This window comes from Pecten maximus, chromosome 9 (genome assembly GCF_902652985.1).
Source record: "Pecten maximus chromosome 9, xPecMax1.1, whole genome shotgun sequence".
Lineage (NCBI taxonomy): Eukaryota > Metazoa > Mollusca > Bivalvia > Pectinida > Pectinidae > Pecten > Pecten maximus.
The window spans coordinates 43,968,496-43,992,448 of NC_047023.1; the positions used below are offsets into that span (position 1 = coordinate 43,968,496).

At 36.7% G+C, this 23,953-nt stretch overlaps 1 protein-coding gene and 1 long non-coding RNA gene across 2 annotated transcripts in view; one reads left to right on the forward strand and one right to left on the reverse strand.

Moving 5' to 3' along the window:
- Positions 1-1,082: 1,082 nt before the first annotated feature.
- Positions 1,083-23,953, reverse strand: part of LOC117335142 — a 42,018-nt gene continuing 19,147 nt past the window's right edge. Inside the window, exons 2-5 of the mRNA XM_033895083.1 lie at positions 14,072-14,156; positions 12,113-12,255; positions 11,597-11,690; positions 1,083-2,204 (exon numbers count right to left, since the gene is read on the reverse strand). Of these exons, the coding sequence (XP_033750974.1) occupies positions 1,936-2,204; positions 11,597-11,690; positions 12,113-12,255; positions 14,072-14,156 (591 nt within the window). The 3' untranslated portion in view covers positions 1,083-1,935. The remainder of the gene's footprint in view (positions 2,205-11,596; positions 11,691-12,112; positions 12,256-14,071; positions 14,157-23,953) is intronic.
- LOC117335143 lies at positions 4,776-6,187 on the forward strand. Its single transcript, XR_004534296.1, has 2 exons — positions 4,776-4,970; positions 6,093-6,187. It is a non-coding gene; the product is annotated as an uncharacterized LOC117335143 (long non-coding RNA).

The following is a 23,953-nucleotide window of genomic DNA, read 5'->3' on the forward strand; positions in this document are numbered from 1 at the left end:
CCCTCGGGCTACGCCCATGGAAGATAACCCTTCCCAGGGACATAATTCTGGATATATCCCTCCACAGAGGGCCATAATTGTATATTATACCATACCATCAGTTATACCATACCAACAGTTATACTATACCATCAGTTATACCATATCAGCAGTTATACCATACCATCAGTTATACCATACCATCAGTTATAACATACCAACAGTTATACCATACCATCAGTTATACCATACCAGCAATTATACCATACCATCAGTTATACCATACCATCAGTTATACCATACCATTAGTTATACCATACCAACAGTTATACCATACCATCAGTTATACCATACCATCAGTTATACTATACCATCAGTTATACCATACCATCAGTTATATCATTCCATCAGTTATACCATACCATCAGTTATACCGTACCATTATCGAGACCATGGCCCAGTTGATCAAAGTTCCTTTTCTGATGTATATTCTCTATCATAACATTGATAATAAAGAATCTTATTAAGGATTTTTGACGGAAGCGTATTAGGCTCAAATTGAAATGTTTTTCTTGCATGCGAAGATATTCAATCTTGCGGCCGCCACATAATAAATCAATTTGATACATTGACAATGTAAGCTGACGTGTTCTCGTATAATGGAGTGTACAGCAGTCGCTGGTCAATTGGCTGTTGGCACATAAACAAAGATAAGTAGTGGCCGCCAGATTAAATATTTTGACATGCAAGAAAACATTCCAATGTGAGTCTAATACACTTCCTTCAGTTCTGTAATAATTTCTGTATTGTCTCTGGTTCCTTTTGTTTTCATTTCTTTTGTTTTCGTATTTCTTTAGCTCCTGTTGTTGTCTTTTGTACCGATATCAAAGTTTAAATTCAATATTTTGTTTTTACCTCCGGATTATCTGCCTTGGTATATTTTCCCTCCACTCGAATTATGACGTTTTCTGGTGATATAACAATCGCTATTTGTGGTGTACATATGCAATGTACATTACGTCTATCTGAACAAGACGAAAAACAAAATGAACTTATTCAGATATGAGTTTACTTTGGTAATTTCTATAAAAAAGAAGACATTATGAGACGTAAAATGTTTATTCTTTGTAGTAAATAAATTTGTTTGAGTATCCTTGGTTACAACAATAAATTTGTTTTAGTATCCTTGGTTACAACAATAAATTTGTTTTAGTATCCTTGGTTACAACAATAAATTTGTTTTAGTATCCTTGGTTACAACAATAAATTTAACATAGATGGGGAATGTCTTCTTAAGTAAAATATCGGAAATAATTTACATAAATATGTGGCGAACAACGTATAAAAATTAACATAATGTATATCTTTAACATACCTATATAGTTATAGTTTTTTTCTAAATACAAAACAAAAGTTGTATATAAACTAGTAAAATATGATATCACAATTACTGGTCACCGAGAAATCACTGGCTTGGAGTGTACATATAACCTAACCTTAAAATTGCCGTGGTGGACGTTTAAACTCTTACTCAAGTCTCAAAAATCAAGGTATTATATCCAAATGCAAATTGTCACACTCAAACGCATGTAAATGTATTTAGGTCAAAAGTCAAATATATAAATCAATTTATTTTATTATCCCAAAAAATTGCTACGAAATAAAAACAAATATCAACACTGGCGCCTATCAGTTCTAACGAATTTTACAATATTGATAAACATTCATGTCATTAAAGATTGACATAGAGAATAAGGTAATGGATCCGAACATTATGTTTTGAAAATGGCCAAAATGCGTTATACATATTTAAATTCACAGTACGATATGTATTTTTATCTCAGCAGTTTCAAAAATAAGAGAAAGCATTTTGTTGTATAAGGATAAAACATATATTTGGCTCGTATGAATAAATTACACAAAATAGGGATATTTCGGGAATCTAAAATTCAAATTTCACTGTTTTTCAAAATCAGAAGGCTCCGTCGATTCCACGGCAGGGGCGTTGTCACCGGTCGTCGTACAGGATATAAAATTACGAATCGAATTCCGGAATCTAGCCAACCGTTGGTTTCTAATTTCAGAATCTCTCCTCGGTATGTCGACCGCAATTCCAGAATCGTCCGACATCAGGCGGGTCTTCTGTTTCTTAGGAGATGAGGTCACGTGATGTGGTTTTGCACATGCCGCTTCGTTTTCTTTCTCCTCCACCGTGAAGGTATTATCTGAGGACGGAAGATTAAAAATGAAGTCTACAATTACGGTGAAGAATCTATGGTGTTCCGTTATGGCCAAATTTCCAAAATCGCTCCTTTCGACCTAAACGCGAAGGAGCGAAGGAGCGAAAACAAAATGGCGAAGGAGCGAAGAAGCGAAAACATCGCTCCTTCGGCATCGTGTTTTCGCTCTGTCGCTTCTTTGCGTTTAGATCGAAGGAACGAAGGAGCGATATTGAAAGTTTGGCCCTAACGGAACACCATAAGAATCGCACTCGGAAGCCATTTCTCTATCGATTTGACATGTTTCTATACATTACAAATATACTTGGTGTTAAAAGGATTCTGACATGTATGGAACGAGTTCTGTTGTGCTGTCGGTCAGATGTACTTTCTATTTGATTAGAGAAATTTGACGCCTCTTGTGGCTTTATAACTGTGGATAATCAGATGCTGTTTCCAATTGATTTCAATTAAACAAAACAGCCACATGTACTTTTCAATCTTCATTAAAGTTTTGCCAGAGAGAATTACTTAAATAATTAAATAGCTTTGCTGATCAGAGAGAGGATTGTTCTGTAATTACAGGATAAACAGAAATCATATCTGGCGATGCCGGCATGAACACTAGGAAGAGATACTATCTGATGTAAAGACAGCACGAACCTATACTGTCGGTGAGGTAAGGTCTCCGGATAAAACGTTTATAAAATGTTACCATTGATTATTATATATAGATTGAATAGATTTTTTAAATTTTCATTGCGGCTATGAATACCAGTAGCTACATTATGTAGCTACATTTCCCGTGGCGCGCGGTAGCGCGCCTCGGAGGATATGTAGCTAGCTACTGGTTTTCATAGCCGCAATGAAAATTTAAAAAAATCTATTCAATTCATATATTTACATAAAATATGCTCTTTTTCGGTGTAATAAAACTATTATGACCCTCTGTGTCGGGATATATCCAGAATTATGTCCCTGGGAAGAGTTATTTTCCCTCGGGCTACGCCCATGGAAGATAACCCTTCCCAGGGACATAATTCTGGATATATCCCTCCACAGAGGGCCATAATTGTATATTATACCATACCATCAGTTATACCATACCAACAGTTATACTATACCATCAGTTATACCATATCAGCAGTTATACCATACCATCAGTTATACCATACCATCAGTTATAACATACCAACAGTTATACCATACCATCAGTTATACCATACCAGCAATTATACCATACCATCAGTTATACCATACCATCAGTTATACCATACCATTAGTTATACCATACCAACAGTTATACCATACCATCAGTTATACCATACCATCAGTTATACTATACCATCAGTTATACCATACCATCAGTTATATCATTCCATCAGTTATACCATACCATCAGTTATACCGTACCATTATCGAGACCATGGCCCAGTTGTGCTGTCGGTCAGATGTACTTTCTATTTGATTAGAGAAATTTGACGCCTCTTGTGGCTTTATAACTGTGGATAATCAGATGCTGTTTCCAATTGATTTCAATTAAACAAAACAGCCACATGTACTTTTCAATCTTCATTAAAGTTTTGCCAGAGAGAATTACTTAAATAATTAAATAGCTTTGCTGATCAGAGAGAGGATTGTTCTGTAATTACAGGATAAACAGAAATCATATCTGGCGATGCCGGCATGAACACTAGGAAGAGATACTATCTGATGTAAAGACAGCACGAACCTATACTGTCGGTGAGGTAAGGTCTCCGGATAAAACGTTTATAAAATGTTACCATTGATTATTATATATGGATTGAATAGATTTTTTAAATTTTCATTGCGGCTATGAATACCAGTAGCTACATTATGTAGCTACATTTCCCGTGGCGCGCGGTAGCGCGCCTCGGAGGATATGTAGCTAGCTACTGGTTTTCATAGCCGCAATGAAAATTTAAAAAAATCTATTCAATTCATATATTTACATAACCTTGATTTAAAAAAAATTATATCGAGGAAACGAGAAATTTTATTAAAAAGAAAAATTTGTCATGTTAATGACGAAACGCCAAATTATTAGAACAGCCGGGAGATCCCGCCTATGCACCATCGTTTACCGTGTCCTTCCGCTCCGCAGTTCGCAGTAGTTTATTTATTTATATTTTGCTTATTATTTAAAACAAAGAGACATGAAATAATATCGAATACAATAATTTGGGTTAAATTAGATTTAATGTATGTAAATAGATTACAAAGAAAACATAATTTACGGAAATGAAACGAGGACTATTTTTCAATCGTATTTATATTTTTCTGATGTTATGTGTGGAAAATCAGCACGAGAAACAATGTTTTCATACGGTTTTCATAGTGTATTCGTGGTCATATGTTTCTTGTTTTCATTTGGTATGTTCATATCAGCAAACCACATTAGGAATGTAAATATACATATATAGTCTTTGTTGTCTTCATCTAACATCTGTGAATTTAAAATGGATCACACTGAAATTAAAACAGGGGCCGGCACAGCAATGAAGTGCGGTGATCACGGACGGTTGATATGTTTATCATATACTCGAGACAGAGACCTATATACTAGGGATTCGCAACAAGCTCATTGGCTTACCAAACGTCACCGCCGAGCGGAAGTTCGGGTCATTTATCCCAGAGTCCATTGCTGCTCCTACTGTTTAGACGCCATATTGAAAGTACGCCTGAAACACGGTCAGCTTTATGACAGCTCATAGAAGACTATTGTCCGATAACAAATCACGGGAATCAAACGTAAGTGCAATTTTTTCTATGTAAACTGGTGTTTCAAACGTATTCCGTCGTACTTTATGTTCGGAAGACTGCACACGTGACCGTTCAACTTCTTTTCACGGCGATTACCGCGCTGGTTAGCTTATGTCGGGCCGCTTATGTCTGGTGTTAAGGACAGTGCTACATGGTTTCAGTTTAACTTCTTTTTTATTTATTGACCAATTTCAAAATGGTTTTCAAATAATTCTTGCTCGATAGTTACTCTATCGCGTTTAGTCAAATTTGTTGGGTAATTCATTGTGAATATTTAGTAATTGCCCAGTGAAAATAAGTAAACAAAACAAATTATGGTTATACTGTGAATGGCTGGTGTTAAGGACAGTGCTACATGGTTTCAGTTTAACTCCTTTTTTATTTATTGACCAATTTCAAAATGTTTTTCAAATAATTCTTGCTCGATAGTTACTGTATCGCGTTTAGTCAAATTTGTTGTGTAATTCATTGTGAATATTTAGTTATTGCCCAGTGAAAATTGGTAAAAAAAAACAAGGGAAAAAGATGGCTGGTATACTATCGTCTATTTTATTTTTAACTGGAAGGTGTATATAATTTAAACTATCCATTAATTATATTCAATTCAACTTTAATATCATATTTATGATTAGATTAGTTATTTGATAGCTATAATCTGTAGAATTTTATATAGTATAACCATGACTTCTGTTAACATTGATCTCATGAATAATAAAGCCATTATTGAAAGAAATGCATTAATTGAAACTAATTGAAAAAAAACATAAATCAGTCTAATGTAAATTAAATTAAGTATTATACTTTTTGTAAATTATTTAGTGTTTCAAAACAGATATTTGATACAGAATTGCAGGGATTGATCGAGGAATGAGTGTGTTGGAATATAATAGCTATGATATCTTTTGCACATAGCAAAACATTAAATACTGTGGTATATATTTTATTGTATTGTGTGGGAAATTAATAAAATCAAAATGTTATATATTTTTTTCCCTATTATGACCGATATATATACACACCCCAAAGTTTCAAATTTAAATCTTATAGAAGCTTCTCTGCCTATTCTATACCATAATGTATCAATACTTATTAAACTTGATTTTTTTTCAGAATGCCAAAGAAGAAAAGATCTACCATTGGTACATGACCCAAGTACTATCAAAGTTTTCAATACTAAATAATAAAATATTATCAATCATCAAACATGACAGTGGGTTTTTTGTTTTTTTTTCATTTTACTTAAGACTTTTGCTATAGCATTTGTCTAATAAACAAGAAATACAGTTGTATCTCTAAAAAAAAGATAAAAGGCATAGTTTTAATGCTGGTTTTTATACTGTAAAACTGCTGGTGAAATAAATCAACGAATCACTGGTCTAGTGGTGGGTGCAGATGAGCTCTATAAGGCCTATAGGTATATAAGATAGTACATGAAAACTGTTCAATATAAAATTATCTACACTAATAAATTTTGTCTTTTGCAAGCCAAATATAGATATTACATGTAACCTAAATTTGACAACTCTCTAACATTATTAACAGATAATAGTTGGATTAATTTAAAAACAGAATGTCTTTTGTAGTAATATTGTTTTATACATTTTACCCTCAGACCTGTATATAATGGACATATAAAAAAATGAAACTCGCCCTCGATGTCACCCAAATCACAATTGTTACAGGTTCTATTTCTTTGGGTAATATTATTATGTCTACCTATTTCTATATCTAATTTGTGTGAGGATGCTCCACATACATTTATATTTAGTTTCTATAGGTTTAAAACTGTACACAGTGGCTATCTATCAGATATCGATATATAATCTACCTTTCGAAGAACTAGATATCTGTTAACATGTTTTGTTTTGTAACATCGGTCAATCTCTGCTCAATGCTTTTAAAAACATAGTCTACTGGTGAATTAGAATAAAACATGTACTCAATACCTAAAGTGGCTAATTCATTCTTAATGTCACATATCCACACGTCATTCTCATTTACCATTTCATCAAGACATGTTTTCATTACCAGATTATCCGACTGTTTCACCAATATTTGAACACTCTTAATTTTCTCATAATAGTTATAATCTACCCAATTCACAGTAAACAGTCATTGCAAGTTGATTTAGGCACCTTATTAAGTTAAGTATTTTTTTTTACAGAATTTCTAAGGTACGCTTTCAACATCTGGTGCTTTATGAAATCCCCATATTCATCCCCATATTTCCGATGCATAACGTAAAATACTATTTACATACGAATCAAAAATAAAACAATAAGTTTCTACATTCAAGCAATGATTTCTAAGAGAAGTTGTCAGAGAAAATAAAGCTTTTCTGCCTTGTTCTGCAAAATGTTTTTGTGTTTTGTAAAACTTCCCATTGTAGTTGAACAGCATACCCAATAATTTAAAACTGTCAACAATTTCTATATTGTCATTATTATTCATTATTATATTTCCATGGCTCATTATTTTTTATTCGTCCACAATTTCTAAACACCATGATTTTAGTTATATCAACATTGACCTCCAGATTCCATTTTATGGTATATGCATATACAGAATCCAACATAATTTGTAAATCTTCTGGGCAGTTAACAAATATATCCAAACATAATTTGTAAATCTTCTGGGCAGTTAACAAATAAAGCCATGTCGTCGGTATGTATACATTAGCAAGAAAAGATTAAGCATCTGTAATTCAATACTTGGACAGTTGTCATTAATAAAGTGTATTTAGATACAAAGAAAATAACACAGGTGATTATATTTCCCCTTGTAAGAGTCCGGTATAATTAGGGAAGCACTGACTGAAGTCAGTATCACTATTGAAAATATAAGAATCGTCGTCAGTATATTTCTCTATAACATCTAAATTTAGATCATCGTCTAATGGCAGAAAATCGGACGACATTTTCCATGTGTTTCTATATGAATCTTTAACGGGAAAATGGTGCTTTTTTCGGTTAGACACTACTTAAATATCGTTGTTCACATCTTCCGATATACATTACAGTGCATAGGTATAACTATCGCCAGTGTGAAGTTATCTCAGCCAAACGCGGTGACACATGTGCACAGACAGTCGTCGCCATCTCTTGGCACAGCACATGTCACTAATATAAACAACTCCGATATCCACCTATTGCGCAGCCGCAGCGCTTGGTCTCGCTAGATCTCGTGCTAAATATACCTCCGGTTATGAGAACAATAGGTGAGGTCGTGACTATGCGAGAAAAGCGGTTGTTGCGAATCCCTAGTATATAGGTCTCTGCTCGAGAGACTAACATTTACAAATGTATATTTCACGTCTCCCTGAGACATAACCAACACGTCTACCTTATATAAGGGGTTTGGTTAGATAAGGTATCAGGTACGGCATAGTCATACGATAATATAATTAACATGAATATCCGTGTACCAAGAATGTCCGTGTACCAGGAATGTCCGTGTACCAAGAATGCCCGTGTACCAGGAATGTCCGTGTACCAGGAATGTCCGTGTACCAGGAATGTCCGTGTTCCAAGAATGTCTGTGTACCAGGAATGTCCGTGTACCTGGAATGTCCGAGTACCAAGAATGTCTGTGTACCAGGAATGTCCGTGTACCAAGAATGTCCGTGTACCAGGAATGTCCGTGTACCAGGAATATCCGTGTACCAAGAATGTCCGTGTGCCAGGAATGTCCGTGTACCAGGAATGTCCGTGTACCAGGAATGTCTGTGTACCAAGAATGTCCATGTACCAAGAATGTCCGTGTACCAAGAATGTCCGTGTACCAAGAATGTCCGTGTACCAGGAATGTCCGTGTACCAAGAATGTCCGTGTACCAAGAATGTCCGTGTACCAGGAATGTCCGTGTACCAAGAATGTCCGTGTACCAGGAATGTCCGTGTACCAGGAATGTCCGTGTACCAGGAATGTCCGTGTACCAAGAATATCCGTGTACCTGGAATGTCCGTGTACCAGGAATACCCGTGTACCAAGAATGTCCGTGTACCAAGAATGTCCGTGTACCAAGAATGTCCGTGTACCAGAAATGTCCGTGTACCAGGAATGTCCGTGTACCAGGAATGTCCGTGTACCAGGAATGTCCGTGTACCAGGAATATCCGTGTACCAGGAATGGCTACGTATCAAAAATGTCCATGTACCAAGAATGTCTACGTATCAAAAATGTACGTGAACCAAGAATGTCCGTGTACCAGGAATGTCCGTGTACCAAGAAAACCCGTCCGTGTACCAAGAATGTCCGTGTACCAGTAATATCCGTGTACCAGGAATATCCGTGTACCAGGAATGTCCGTGTACCAGGAATATCCGTGTACCAGGAATATCCGTGTACCAGGAATGTCCGTGTACCAGGAATATCCGTGTACCAAGAATGTCCGTGTACCAAGAATGTCCGTGTACCAAGAAAACCCGTCCGTGTACCAAGAATGTCCGTGTACCAGTAATATCCGTGTACCAGTAATATCCGTGTACCAGGAATGTCCGTGTACCAGGAATATCCGTGTACCAGGAATGTCTACGTATCAAAAATGTCCATGTACCAGGAATGTCCGTGTACCAGGAATGTCCGTGAACCAAGAATGTCCGTGTACCAGGAGTATCCGTGTACCAAGAATGTCCGTGTACCAAGAATGTCCGTGTACCAAGAAAACCCGTCCGTGTACCAAGAATGTCCGTGTACCAAGAATGTCCGTGTACCAGTAATATCCGTGTACCAGGAATATCCGTGTACCAGGAATGTCCGTGTACCAGGAATATCCGTGTACCAAGAATGCCCGTGTACCAAGAATGTCCGTGTACCAAGAATGTCCGTGTACCAGTAATATCCGTGTACCAGGAATATCCGTGTACCAAGAATGCCCGTGTACCAAGAATGTCCGTGTACCAGGAATATCCATGTACCAGGAATATCCGTGTACCAAGAATGTCCGTGTACCAGGAATGCCCGTGTACCAAGAATGTCCGTGTACCAAGAATGTCTACGTATCAAAAATGTACGTGAACCAAGAATGTCCGTGTACCAGGAATGTCCGTGAACCAAGAATGTCCGTGTACCAGGAGTATCCGTGTACCAAGAATGTCCGTGTACCAGGAATGTCCGTGTACCAAGAATGTCCGTGTACCAGGAATATCCGTGTACCAAAAATGTCCGTGTACCAGGAATGTCCGTGTACCAAGAATGTCCGTGTACCAAGAATGTCCGTGTACCAGGAATGTCTGTGTACCAAGAATGTCAGTTTACCAAGAATGTCAGTGTACCAGGAATGTCTGTGTACCAAGAATGTCCGTGTACCAGGAATGTCCGTTTTCCAAGAATGTCCGTGTACCAAAAATGTCCGTGTACCAAGAAAACCCGTCCGTGTACCAAGAATGTCAGTTTACCAAGAATGTCAGTGTACCAGGAATGTCTGTGTACCAAGAATGTCCGTGTACCAGGAATGTCCGTTTTCCAAGAATGTCCGTGTACCAAGAATGTCCGTGTACCAGGAATGTCTGTGTACCAAGAATGTGAGTGTACCAAGAATGTCAGTGTACCAGGAATGTCAGTGTACCAGGAATGTCTGTGTACCAAGAATGTCCGTGTACCAGGAATGCCCGTGTACCAGGAATGTCCGTGTACCAGGAATGTCCGTGTACCAGGAATGTCCGTGTACCAAGAATGTCAGTGTACCAAGAATGTCAGTGTACCAGTGATATCCGTGTACCAGGAATGTCCGTGTACCAGGAATGTCAGTGTACCAGGAATGTCTGTGTACCAAGAATGTCCGTGTACCAAGAATGTCCGTGTACCAAGAATGTCCGTGTACCAGGAATGTCCGTGTACCAAGAATGTCCGTGTACCAAGAATGTCCGTGTACCAGGAATGTCCGTGTACCAAGAATGTCCGTGTACCAGGAATGTCCGTGTACCAAGAATGTCCGTGTACCTAGAATATCCGTGTACCAGGAATGTCTGTGTACCAAGAATGTCTGTGAACCAAGAATGTCTGTGTACCAAGAATGTCCGTGTACCAGGAATGCCCGTGTACCAGGAATGCCCGTGTACCAAGAATGTCCGTGTACCAAGAATGTCCGTGTACCAGGAATATCTGTGTACCAAGAATGTCCGTGTACCAGGAATGTCCGTGTACCAAGAATGTCCGTGTACCAAGAATGTCCGTGTACCAGGAATGTCCGTGTACCAAGAATGTCCGTGTACCAGGAATGCCCGTGTACCAGGAATGTCCGTGTACCAGGAATGCCCGTGTACCAAGAATGTCCGTGTACCAGGAATGTCCGTGTACCAAGAATGTCCGTGTACCAGGAATGTCCGTGTACCAGGAATGTCTGTGTACCAAGAATGTCAGTTTACCAAGAATGTCAGTGTACCAGGAATGCCCGTTTACCAAGAATTCAGAAAAAAAAAACAGAATTTTTACACCAAGATGACTATTGTCTCTTCACGAAGAATTAATATAGAAATATTTGTCCCAAATGTGGCTCTACACTAGTCTTATCTTACAATCAAAACATAGTAATAACAGTTTTATGTGTAGGTCAACACTCAACAATACTACTACACTGGTAATTAGTATATTGATGTTGTTGGTGGAAATTCGCACCTGAACTTTTCCGCTTTCGAAAGAAATCTGCAATGCTCTTTCTTTCCTCATTTCCCCCGTCTGACGACTGGCTAGAACGTCTCGTGGTGGCTCTCTGAATAAAAAAAACGACACAAGTTTGAAGATATTTATAGAAGCTATTTTCCTGTCAGGTTTTGATACTGGAGGCATTTAAGTTTTCAGCAATAATTTCCCCTAAATATCGCATTGTTTCCCTCCTCGCTCTACAATTTCAAAATCGACAGAAAATATGTTCGTCACATATCATAAAATTACATATTTTGTAATAGCTGTACATAAACACCAACCACACGGATACCTATGACCTACGGTTCGCCCTACTGATACCTATGGCGGAACAGATCCGATTCTCATCAAATCCAAAAGCGAAAATCGTTAATATATTTACCATGTAAAGAGCAGCTATACTAACATATAAATCGTTTATGTTTCATTGTAATAATGAAAGAGAACAAAAAAGTATAAAAGTATTTTCATTATTTGATAAACATGTACCATTAATGCGCTTCTAACAGCCATTAGTCGGCTAAGGAACGCCCATCCTCCATGTGTATCGCTGTCCTCGTGATCATTGTGTACATCTTCTGAGGCGCATGCGCCATCGTTCGTCACCTGAGTAGATGCTAATTTACCGGCACCTGTTTCCAATGGTTAAATGTAAAAGGTAAACAACCGCCTATTAAGGCAAACAACAGCATAAAAATATTAAGATAAACAACAGCATATAACGGTAAACAACAGCATATCAAGGTAAACAACAGTATATTAAGGTAAACAACAGCATATAACGGTAAACAATAGCATAAAAATATTAAGGAAAACAACAGCATATAACGGTAAGCAACAGCATATCAAGGTAAATAACAGTATATTAAGGCAAACAACAGCATAAAAATAGTAAGGGAAACAACAACATATTAATTTTCACAATAGCATATTAAGGTAACCACTACCATATTAAGGTAAACAACAGCATATTGAGGTAAACAACGACATGTTAAGAGTAACAAAGAATCATTTAAATATTCCTATTACATCTCTGTAGCATCCTTGATTTGTTTTCAGTTTTGTTTCGTTTAAACCTAATACGGTTAGATCATATTATTGAGCATTTATCATGAACAACTCTCATTACTGATTTTTATAACAAATAATCAAGATAGCACATTAATTTGATCCACAAAACCCTCTGTTGTTGGTATAAACGAGGGAAGCATTATAGATAGTTTTGGCTGAGTCATCAGAAGTCCATCTCGCATGATGTAATCCATTAGGGCTACCTATCGCGTCTTACAATCTTCTCATTGTAATCACATTGCCATGATTTTCGCGAAAAACGAAAAGATTTTTAATAATTAATAAGGAAAGGAGATTGTATTCGAACACACCGGGATGGATTTGTTGTATAAGACTAATCCAGACTCATCAAAACACAATTGCGCCATTCTATAAATCAAGGAACCTGGCCCCAGTTTCATTAATGTATTTAAGATTTCCAGAGGAAAGGATGACAGAATTCAAGGGAAATCTTACTAACGAAACTTTCCTTCCTGTATTACTTTCCCATCGGAAAGTTTAAGTACGGGTAATTACGAACTGTAGTAATCGGAAGTTTTAATCACAATTCTACCTTGTGAGTGCGCAGCTTCAGTTCAGACTTCAATATTTACCTCAAAATTATTTTGAAAGTAAAAAAAAAAAAATAATAATAATTTGACATTACAAAGGAAAATCTCAAAATAAAAACTACAGACATTTGTCCTGCTGTACATTGATACGCGAGGATAAGTTCGTACATGTAAGTAGTGGAAAGGAATGGTATTAATCCGAGCTGACATGGAAATGTCACTTCTACGGGGAATGAATGAAGAGGCTACAGAGCGCTTCCAGTTGTGCTAGATTTTAGTCCAAGGCGACCAACCCTGTATTGGAAGCCAGCTGATCACAAACACTTGGCCACCAAGTCCATATCTGCCCCACATCCGTGTCTCGGCAGACGACATATATCTCTCTGTACGATAATACGACCAAACATGATTTTCTCCTCAATTATTCATCTATCTTGGAGTATGGGATGCCAGTACTTGGTGATGTACATGAGCGGAGAATTGTATTTTGACAAGGTAATTGGAATTGCTTGGGAATTCTTGGTTCTTTATGTGGGAATTAATGGATAATTCTAAAATACCACAAGATGTCCGGGATTCATTTTCCGGATTATGCCGAGGTTATTACAGGGTTGTACCGGGAACAGTGAGAACTGATACAGCAGTTTCCTGATATAGAACTCCTTGTCTAGACAACAATTACGCCAGAGACAATGGTACCATAACAATTAGATTTCTTATAAATCTTAAATCCATCTTTGGTCGTAGATACCATTAATAGATAAATCAAAGTTTTCTCTGTATTAGAGTGTATTTAACTGTCACGGAATATAAAGTGAATAAAAACCTGGTTTTCTGTCGTCACCTTCGTCCTCGTCAATCCACGTCTCTTGAAAACGGACAGCTTCCGCTTTTTCTGATGAGTTTGTGACCTGCCGAAGATAAAAGTGAATGAGAAGTTGTCTTGAGATTCAGTACGGATGACACATGTACTTTCTGTTTTTAATGAGGGACGGAATGTCTCGAAAATTGATAAATATCTGTAATGTCATTATCTACGTCAGTAATATATCATTCGAGGATCAGTTTGGTACAGAGTCGATATTGGATCACGCCGTTGTTATTTAACGAACACACAATGTTATTTGTCGTTTTACACGGTATATAGAAACAGTTTTATACTTCCATCGTAAAATTAAATATCTTCTTTATCAATGTTTGTACAATTTTTTAAAATGAAAAGAATACATTTCCTGGCTATCAAGAAAGGCCGAGAGGTACATACATGTACATTGTAGTATGGCCATCACCACGATGTCAGAGAGATCACGGAACGAAATCGATCTCCAGTACTATAATGAATAATCCCCGAGACTAGGGATTAGTCTGGCAGTTAGAGAATAATCGAGGTACTAACGTAATACAATAAATAATTCATCGGCCCGTAATCAGTCATTATTTAGCCATTAAGTTCCGCCATCTTGGATCCTTTCCACTACCGTGACTGTCTCCAGAGACCACTGTAGGATTTCCTGCTTTCGTCGGACTCTTTGTTCTAATGGATTAAACACGACCGCTTGAGCTCTCACGGACTGTTGATGCCAGTTTGTTTGTGTTTATTTTTTCGTATTAAGCATTCCAATTTTGACAATATATAATATTTTGATGAATCCGTTTAATTTTAATCTGGTGGAATCATTAAATGGTTTATGTTGACAAGTTAACGGTAAACAGATGACGCTGATTTAATCTAGGTTTGTCCATTATATGAATCGTCTTCTATTGGAAACATTTAAGTTGACCTGGACGTACATGCATTTCGTATGTTAGATCACGTGACAAATATTCTGAGGAAATACTAAACTTTGAGAACGTTACATTACATGTATCTCTACTATGTGACGCCGATACAACATTCCCCGATCAAATCACAGCTCGTCTTCACAGCCCGTCTATTATTGAGAAAGCAGACTGATGATTTTGAACAACAAAACGAAATATTTCTTATTTAGAACATTGTTTGAAATGGAAATATTTAGAAAGGCAGGTGATACTCAAAATCGGAGACAAGGGCTCTTGACTCAGATAATTAAACCATTTTAAAATTCTTATCGACTTTCGTGTAAGATTTTAACTGTTCATACAAATCTCGCACGTACATTTTGTACAACCTGCAGGTGGTTAGGGGTATATCAGTTCGCGATGAATTATATTACCAGGCTTTCCGAATTGATCAATATGTTATCCTGACTTCATGAGCCATCAAGTGTTTTTCGAACTGAATGTGAAACTCCTGTTCTACAGAAAGTTAATCAATGTCGAGCGTTCGTAAAGGGATGTACCGCGAGGAACATTCCCCCGCGGTCTTACAAAAATCTTGTTATTACTTCTTATCACAGCCGAGAGTTGCCGATAATGTTACAGCTTGTGCCATACAAAAGAATACGGATCGGAGTTGGTTAGTAAGAGATCAAACTTTCTATAGAATTTGGTGAATAAAAAACTTGAAACTTGAATTTTTTTATCTATTAAATGTTTATGATATAGTTTATCTATTAAATGTTTATGATGTAGTTTATCTATTAAATGTTTATGATATAGTTTATCTATTAAATGTTTATGATGTAGTTTATCTATTAAATGTTTATGATGTAGTTTATCTATTAAATGTTTATGATACAGTTTATCTATTAAATGTTTATGATGTAGTTTATCTATTAAATGTTTATGATACAGTTTATCTATTAAATGTTTATGATGTAGTTTATCTATTAAATGTTTATGATGTAGTTTATCTATTAAATGTTTATGATATAGTTTATCTATTAAATGTTTATGATGTAGTTTATCTATTAAATGTTTATGATGTAGTTTATCTATTAAATGTTTATGATGTAGTTTATCTATTAAATGTTTATGATACAGTTTATCTATTAAATGTTTATGATATAGTTTATCTATTAAATGTTTATGATGTAGTTTATCTATCAAATGTTTATGATGTAGTTTATCAGGATATCACCAACATTTACCGCTGTTTTTACTTACATTATGATATCTACGATAATATATCACCATTCTGTTGAGAGATGTTTCTTCGCTGTGTGATTTTGTTCTTTGTTTTGGAAATTTTGTTTTATTTGGCAATCTTATATCTCTGTGTGTTTAGCTTAAGGCGAGCATTCTGCTCTCTCTGTTTTACCATTATCTGTATAGGCATAACAATAAATATAGCCATTGTGGGGAAACCAGCAGTGTTTCACAGGCTGGTTTTGTGGCGGAGTTTGGCAACCCCCACACAGGCTTTTGTTGTAATTGACTACCATTGTCATTTTTAGATGTTTATTTTTGGACGGTTTTTAATTATTGTGTTATGCTATGTTAATTTTGTATTGTTAATTTGTAATATGTTTAGAATTGATATTAAATGTCACCATATGCCATATATGGTGGCCATTTTCAATCTATACATTCTTTGTGTTGTCTGTGACAGGACCGAAGATGCATAAAGGGCAGCTAAGCACTTAGCTTAATTTATGCATCGTGAGGCCTGCACATTTCCAAATTTTCATATTATTTTGCTACAAATTATACACGAGTTATTCCCCTTTATAACTTATATTTCCATACATACTTATCTGCCCCTGTCAAGCAGCTAGGAATTATGGGTAGCAGCTTTCGACGCGCGCCATTAAAAAATTGTCAACAAAGTTTTGTAATTTGAAATATTCTACTAATTTCCTGAGTTCCTTTGGCCTTCACACTTAACCCACCCACTTCCTCCCCTGATTCTTTTATCTTCTTATTTTATGTTTACTATATTGGATGATGTTTCACATGCCTGTTTTTTAAGGCGGCGGAGTTTGGCAACCCCCACACAGGCTTTTGTTGTAATTGACTACCATTGTCATTTTTAGATGTTTATTTTTGGACGGTTTTTAATTATTGTGTTATGCTATGTTAATTTTGTATTGTTAATTTGTAATATGTTTAGAATTGATATTAAATGTCACCATATGCCATATATGGTGGCCATTTTCAATCTATACATTCTTTGTGTTGTCTGTGACAGGACCGAAGATGCATAAAGACTGTTTTATCAGATTCCTTGTTAAGATCTCCGTGGTCGGTGGCATGTAAAACAACAAACATAAGTATGATGGTGGTTTTCTTGTTTTGTTTTTTGTTTTTTTTGTTTGTAGTATTGTTTTTTGAGTTGTTTTTTTTCTTTATTATTATTTTTTTCTAAAGAATGTTTCAGCGATAGTCAATGTTCACAGATAGTGACCGAAGTTTCATCCATACTAACATGAAGGCTACATCAGGCGATTTGATAATTAAATCTTCGATAAAAAGAAAACTCGATGATATGTTTCTGACTCGATGACATTCATTACTGACAAACAAAACATCAATATTGTAACTGTGGTAAAGTACTTGGGGCTCTATTACCATTGAATTAGTGTCCTTTGATGGTTATAGAATCAATATTGCGAAACCTGATAACTTTACACCCTTCCTGAACCTAATTGTGTCAACCTAACCACGCTAATCCAGCCAACGCTAATCTGGTTTATCCATTATCCTGGCAGTGATTTAGAGAACTGATTAGCCTCTCTAGTAACCCACGGTACACAGGATGATATAGCACAACCAGCGATATGGCAAAGGGAACAATCCCTGGACACATGTCTGCTGTCACTGTTATCAAACAAAGGTTTGGAAATTGAATACTAGGGCCGAGATGACAAGTCAATTTGGTTGCGCATTGTTCAAGTACATGTATATTTAGGTGTTTGCATTGGACGAGATGTCAATATAACTGTTAGGTCGATTCGACTAGCTATTGCGCTAGTCACGTGACCAATTCGTACACGCTTAATAACATACATGATCAGAGACATATATATCTCTGACATGATGAACTCTTGACCAGTGCCCATATAGGATGTTTATTTTGTAAATGAGCAACAGTTAACGTAATATACAGAAGCCAATATCTGACTGTTTCTGAGTATCTGCCAGTTTCCCACAGAGTAATATTCTCGATTATGTTGCATTTATGATAACCACTACAATAAATACACCACAAACATTACATGTCATGCAGACAACCCCGCCGTAGCCGGTCCCAGGCCCGTGGTGAGAAAGGAGGAGGGGATAACCAACTGACAACATCTAACAGTCGACCCGGACGAATGTTACTAACCTAAATCGAGACTTTAAACCCGCAACAAAACAAATGTCATGTAGAATATTCCCAAGTCACTCTCGCTTGACAAATACAAATGTGTTTAACTTCCTGTAGACGTCACATAACGTTAGTGGTATTGATATAGAATGACATTCGCTCTTACAATACTCAGCTAAATTATCTTTGTGCTAATTGTATCGTTAATATACTGTTTCCTGCAAACATATAATCTTAAAGCGCCAACTCAACTCTACAAAGGGCAGTAGGGTGGCACAGTGGTAACATGCTTGCCTTTAACCTATCGATGGCCGGGGTTCAATTCCCCGATCGGACCTGAACAGATATGGGGGTCACATGCCCGACCACGTGGGTTTCCCCCGGGTACTCTGGACTCCTCCCACAGTAAGTCACGCCATCCGGACCGACGAGAGTGATAAGTATACGTTGGTATTACTTGTTTCGCAGTAGTAAAATACATCAGGTTAATACTTTTTTCTCTATCTCATCAGTGCGCTTGTCGACCATTATCATGTAAACTGTTGAGTTTGTGTTAAAATTTGGGCACCCTAAAAATGTACTCTAACAGAATACTGATAAACAAGAACGCTCATTATAATAAATATCCGTTATCAATTTCCATATCCAGATTAATTGTCGCTACCTGACGTCCGTTACATGGATTCATACATGTAGTTTGGGGCTATGTATTAACGAGGCCAGACTACTTGTTGACGCTCTCACATTTTTGGCTTGCCTGTTGACGATATTGCCGATCTGCTTTCATACAGATTCCAAATGTCTGAGGGTGTAAATAAATAAAATTCGAGATCGTCTGGAAATTGCTAAGGTTGCTAACTCTCCTAGAAAAAGCACACTTTATTGATCTAGGGATGTTAATCAGATTTAGGTTTAGAACTGTTCTGATAGAAAAGTCGCGGCTACCCCATTACAATCCTATAAATTATGTATACATGTATATAAACAAATGTCAAACGGCACAAAACGAAGAGCTTGATTTCGGGGGAAAAATCAAAACAACATGTGTCTGATAGAGTTGCAGACATTTCACTTGTTATGGTATTAGTCATGAAAACTTGCATTTTTCCCACATGTTTATTTCCCTCAGTGGCTCATCATCTATCGAAAAGTAATTAATGATCACAATTAATTGTCAGGAAACTGACGAATTTTCAACCCGACCTTTTAGTTAAATGCTCTTTGTTTATGAGCTACGAAATTTAGTCGTCTCGCTGTTTATCGAAATCAGAAATTGGGATCATCAATAGATATATTACCCCGATATTTAAAAGAATGGCCCCAATTTACATGTATCTTAATCACTGCACTATAAGGTAAGATTATTGTCGGTTAATATCAGTTTAAATGAAGTAATATGAACCTCGTCATGTTACTTCATTTTTTAAACCGAACCACCAGGATGGTAATGTAACAATTCTCCCACAACAATGGTCAAATGGCTAGGAATGCACGTGATCTACACAAGACAAATCTGCTTACTCAGCAGATAGACTCAATGACGTATACCATATGTTCAATGACAGGTCAGCTAAGAAAACGCTATCTGTGTCTTAAGAGAATTAGGCGAGCCCCGACAACAATAAAAACCTTAGATAACGCTAACTGCCTGTCATTCAATACAACTTTTCTCTAGTATTCCCAACAGACAATCGACTATCTAGGTTCTATTTCCAGCCAGAACACCAGAAAGGTACCAAGCTCGCACAGAGAAACAGAAGACAATCGCTAGCTGAAAGTCATCGCCCCGAGTAACAACTTAGAGGAAAGGTCAGGGCATCCATTTAAATTAAACCCGTCATTCATTTCACATAAACATTTCCTGCAAGATGTTTAACGACACATAAATTCTACTTTCAAAATTTTGTTTCCCTGAAATATGATTAAAGGATTTGTTTATAGCGTGACATTCTTAACATTGTACGAATTTTAACACACAAACAATTAATGATGTTAAACGTCACGTGTAACATTGTACGAATTTTAACACACAAACAATTAATGATGTGTAACATTGTACGAGTTTTAACACAAAAACAATTAATGATGTTAAACGTCACGTGTAACATTGTACGAGTTTTAAAACAAAACAATTAATGATGTTAAACGTCACGTGTAACATTGTACGAATTTTAACACACAAACAATTAATGATGTAAACGTCACGTGTTACATTGTACGAATTTTAACACACAAACAATTAATGGTGTTAAACGTCACGTGTTACATTGTACGAATTTTAACACAAAAACAATTAATGATGTAAACGTCACGTGTTACATTGTACGAATTTTAACACACAAACAATTAATGATGTTAAACGTCACGTGTAACATTGTACGAATTTTAACACACAAACAATTAATGATGTTAAACGTCACGTGTAACATTGTACGAGTTTTAAAACAAAAACAATTAATGATGTAAACGTCACGTTTAACATTGTACGAATTTTAACACAAAAACAGTTAATGATGTAAACGTCAGGTGTTACATTGTACGAATTTTAACACACAAACAATTAATGGTGTTAAACGTCACGTGTAGCATTGTACGAATTTTGACACACAAACAATTAATGATGTAAACGTCACGTGTTACATTGTACGAATTTTAACACAAAAACAATTAATGATGTTAAACGTCACGTGTAACTTTGTACGAATTTTAACACAAAACTATTAATGATGGTAGATTTTACCAAACGTCACGTGTAACAGACGTATCGTATTTCTCATTGCCCGACCTTTATACAGTAGAGAGTCCCCCGATACCCAGTAACGGTAGATATATATATATATACCAATGTTGCGTGGCCTTGAATGTATACATAAGGTTCAATTCAAAATCAAATACAAGTCATATTCTATAACAATATTATCATCCAAATATTTATACTCTAATCATCATTTATTTCCAACGTTTTATCTGTCTTACAAATAAAACGTATGCTAGCGAATAATTAGATACTGCATATAAAATCGATTTCATTTTATTTCTGTGAACTTTACTTTTGTCGACTTTTCATAAAATATTCCTCAACATATTGACTACCAGTTGCTGAACATTTAAATATTTAATGGTTTATGTTCACGAATTAAACCTAGGTAGTATTGTTAATGGTTCCCTCATCTGAAGATGGCTTTATTAAGATAACAAAGACGAATGTTTGTTTTCATTTATTAACAAGCTGTTGATCAATACCAACACACGGGAAACCATTTCTCTGGAAGGAACTGTTTTGACATTTGTTTGGATTCCGCCTCAAGTCTCTACCAGAAACGTTTGGATGAGTGTGAATTTGGAAGTTTCTCCGCCTCTTATGCAACCGTCGTAAGGATTATTTGTGATGTAAGGCTGTTCCAGTAAATTCGTTGTTACTATCATTTCAATGCCGGGGAGATCTGAATGAATTTCCTTAACAAACACATTTGTTACTGTAACATTGTACATGTAGCTTTGCGATACATCTTGTTGTTACTGTATGAATCTCACTCCGCCTTGTGGTATGATCTGGTTTTGATTGTATGAGTCTCACTCCGCCTTGTGGTATGATCTTGTTGTGATTGTATGAGTCTCACTCCACGTTGTGGTATGATCTTGTTGTGATTGTATGAGTCTCACTCCACGTTGTGGTATGATCTTGTTGTGATTGTATGAGTCTCACTCCGCCTTGTGGTATGATCTTGTTGTGATTGTATGAGTCTCACTCCGCCTTGTGGTATGATCTTGTTGTGATTGTATGAGTCTCACTCCACGTTGTGGTATGATCTTGTTGTGATTGTATGAGTCTCACTCCGCCTTGTGGTATGATCTTGTTGTGATTGTATGAGTCTCACTCCACGTTGTGGTATGATCTTGTTGTGATTGTATGAGTCTCACTCCACGTTGTGGTATGATCTTGTTGTGATTGTATGAGTCTCACTCCACGTTGTGGTATGATCTTGTTGTGATTGTATGAGTCTCACTCCACGTTGTGGTATGATCTTGTTGTGATTGTATGAGTCTCACTCCGCCTTGTGGTATGATCTTGTTGTGACTGTATAAGTCTCACTCGACGTTGTGGTATGATCTTGTTGTGATTGTATGAGTCTCACTCCACGTTGTGGTATGATCTTGTTGTGATTGTATGAGTCTCACTCCATGTTGTGGTATGATCTTGTTGTGATTGTATGAGTCTCACTCCATGTTGTGGTATGATCTTGTTGTGATTGTATGAGTCTCACTCCCCGTTGTGGTATGATCTTGTTGTTACTGTATGAGTCTCACTCCACCTTGTGGTATGATCTTGTTGTGATTGTATGAGTCTCACTCCACGTTGTGGTATGATCTTGTTGTGATTGTATGAGTCTCACTCCACCTTGTGGTATGATCTTGTTGTGATTGTATGAGTCTCACTCCACGTTGTGGTATGATCTTGTTGTGATTGTATGAGTCTCACTCCACGTTGTGGTATGATCTTGTTGTTACTGTATGAGTCTCACTCCGCCTTGTGGTATGATCTTGTTGTGATTGTATGAGTCTCACTCCACGTTGTGGTATGATCTTGTTGTGATTGTATGAGTCTCACTCCGCCTTGTGGTATGATCTTACTGTGATTGTATGAGTCTCACTCCACGTTGCGATATGATCTTGCTATGCACTGCATGTTCTTTCTGTTTTGTCAGTAAAGGAAGACAACAAGACTGACAGTCTGTATTGATATTAAGATGACAAGTTTGAACATCTCTTCCTCTATCTTACAAGTGTATTAACAAGAGAAATATTTCTGTTGTCCAAACATAGTGATTGATTCACGCGTCTAATTTTTCATCGGAAATGGGAATTCGGCATCAATGGGTTTGAATTTTGTATTTCTAAGAAAAGATAACGACCTGACAGACTTGATTACCCGAGAGTCCCTGCGAGCTGTTACGACAGTGACAAGCTGTGCCGTATAACAGATAGAACTATCTTTATTGATCTCCCCCTGTCTAGCAAACTCACTTCACACACCACAATGGATCTCATCTGAAGTGGGCCCACTATCAATAAAAGATATGATTCTCCAACAATCCGATCAAATCCAATCCCTCGGGTGTCTTCGGCAATCATCGGCAATCATCGGCATCATGAGAGCAATGAATCGGATTGGGAATAAAGACAGTTTGCATACAAATGGTTTTATTGACTTGGAGGTATGTCGTGGAATGGTGTTCTCAACCTCCTTGTTGCGTTTGATCAATGAATTAACTTTGGAAGATGCAACTTAGTGACGTCATTGTATGCAAAAGCGCATCATGTTAGTTCAAATGGTACAGCATAAATGACAAAAACATGGAGTCAATTATTATCATGTTGATTTTGCTAACTTCCTTTCTCGGTTTGAATATTTGTCCCAAGTATTAACGCTATATCTATTTTGGGTTTAACTTTATCTAGTTCTGAACTCACAGTGAAAATGCGGGAGACCATTCATTTGTCCCTCTTCTATAAATGTGTACATATAATTCATATATT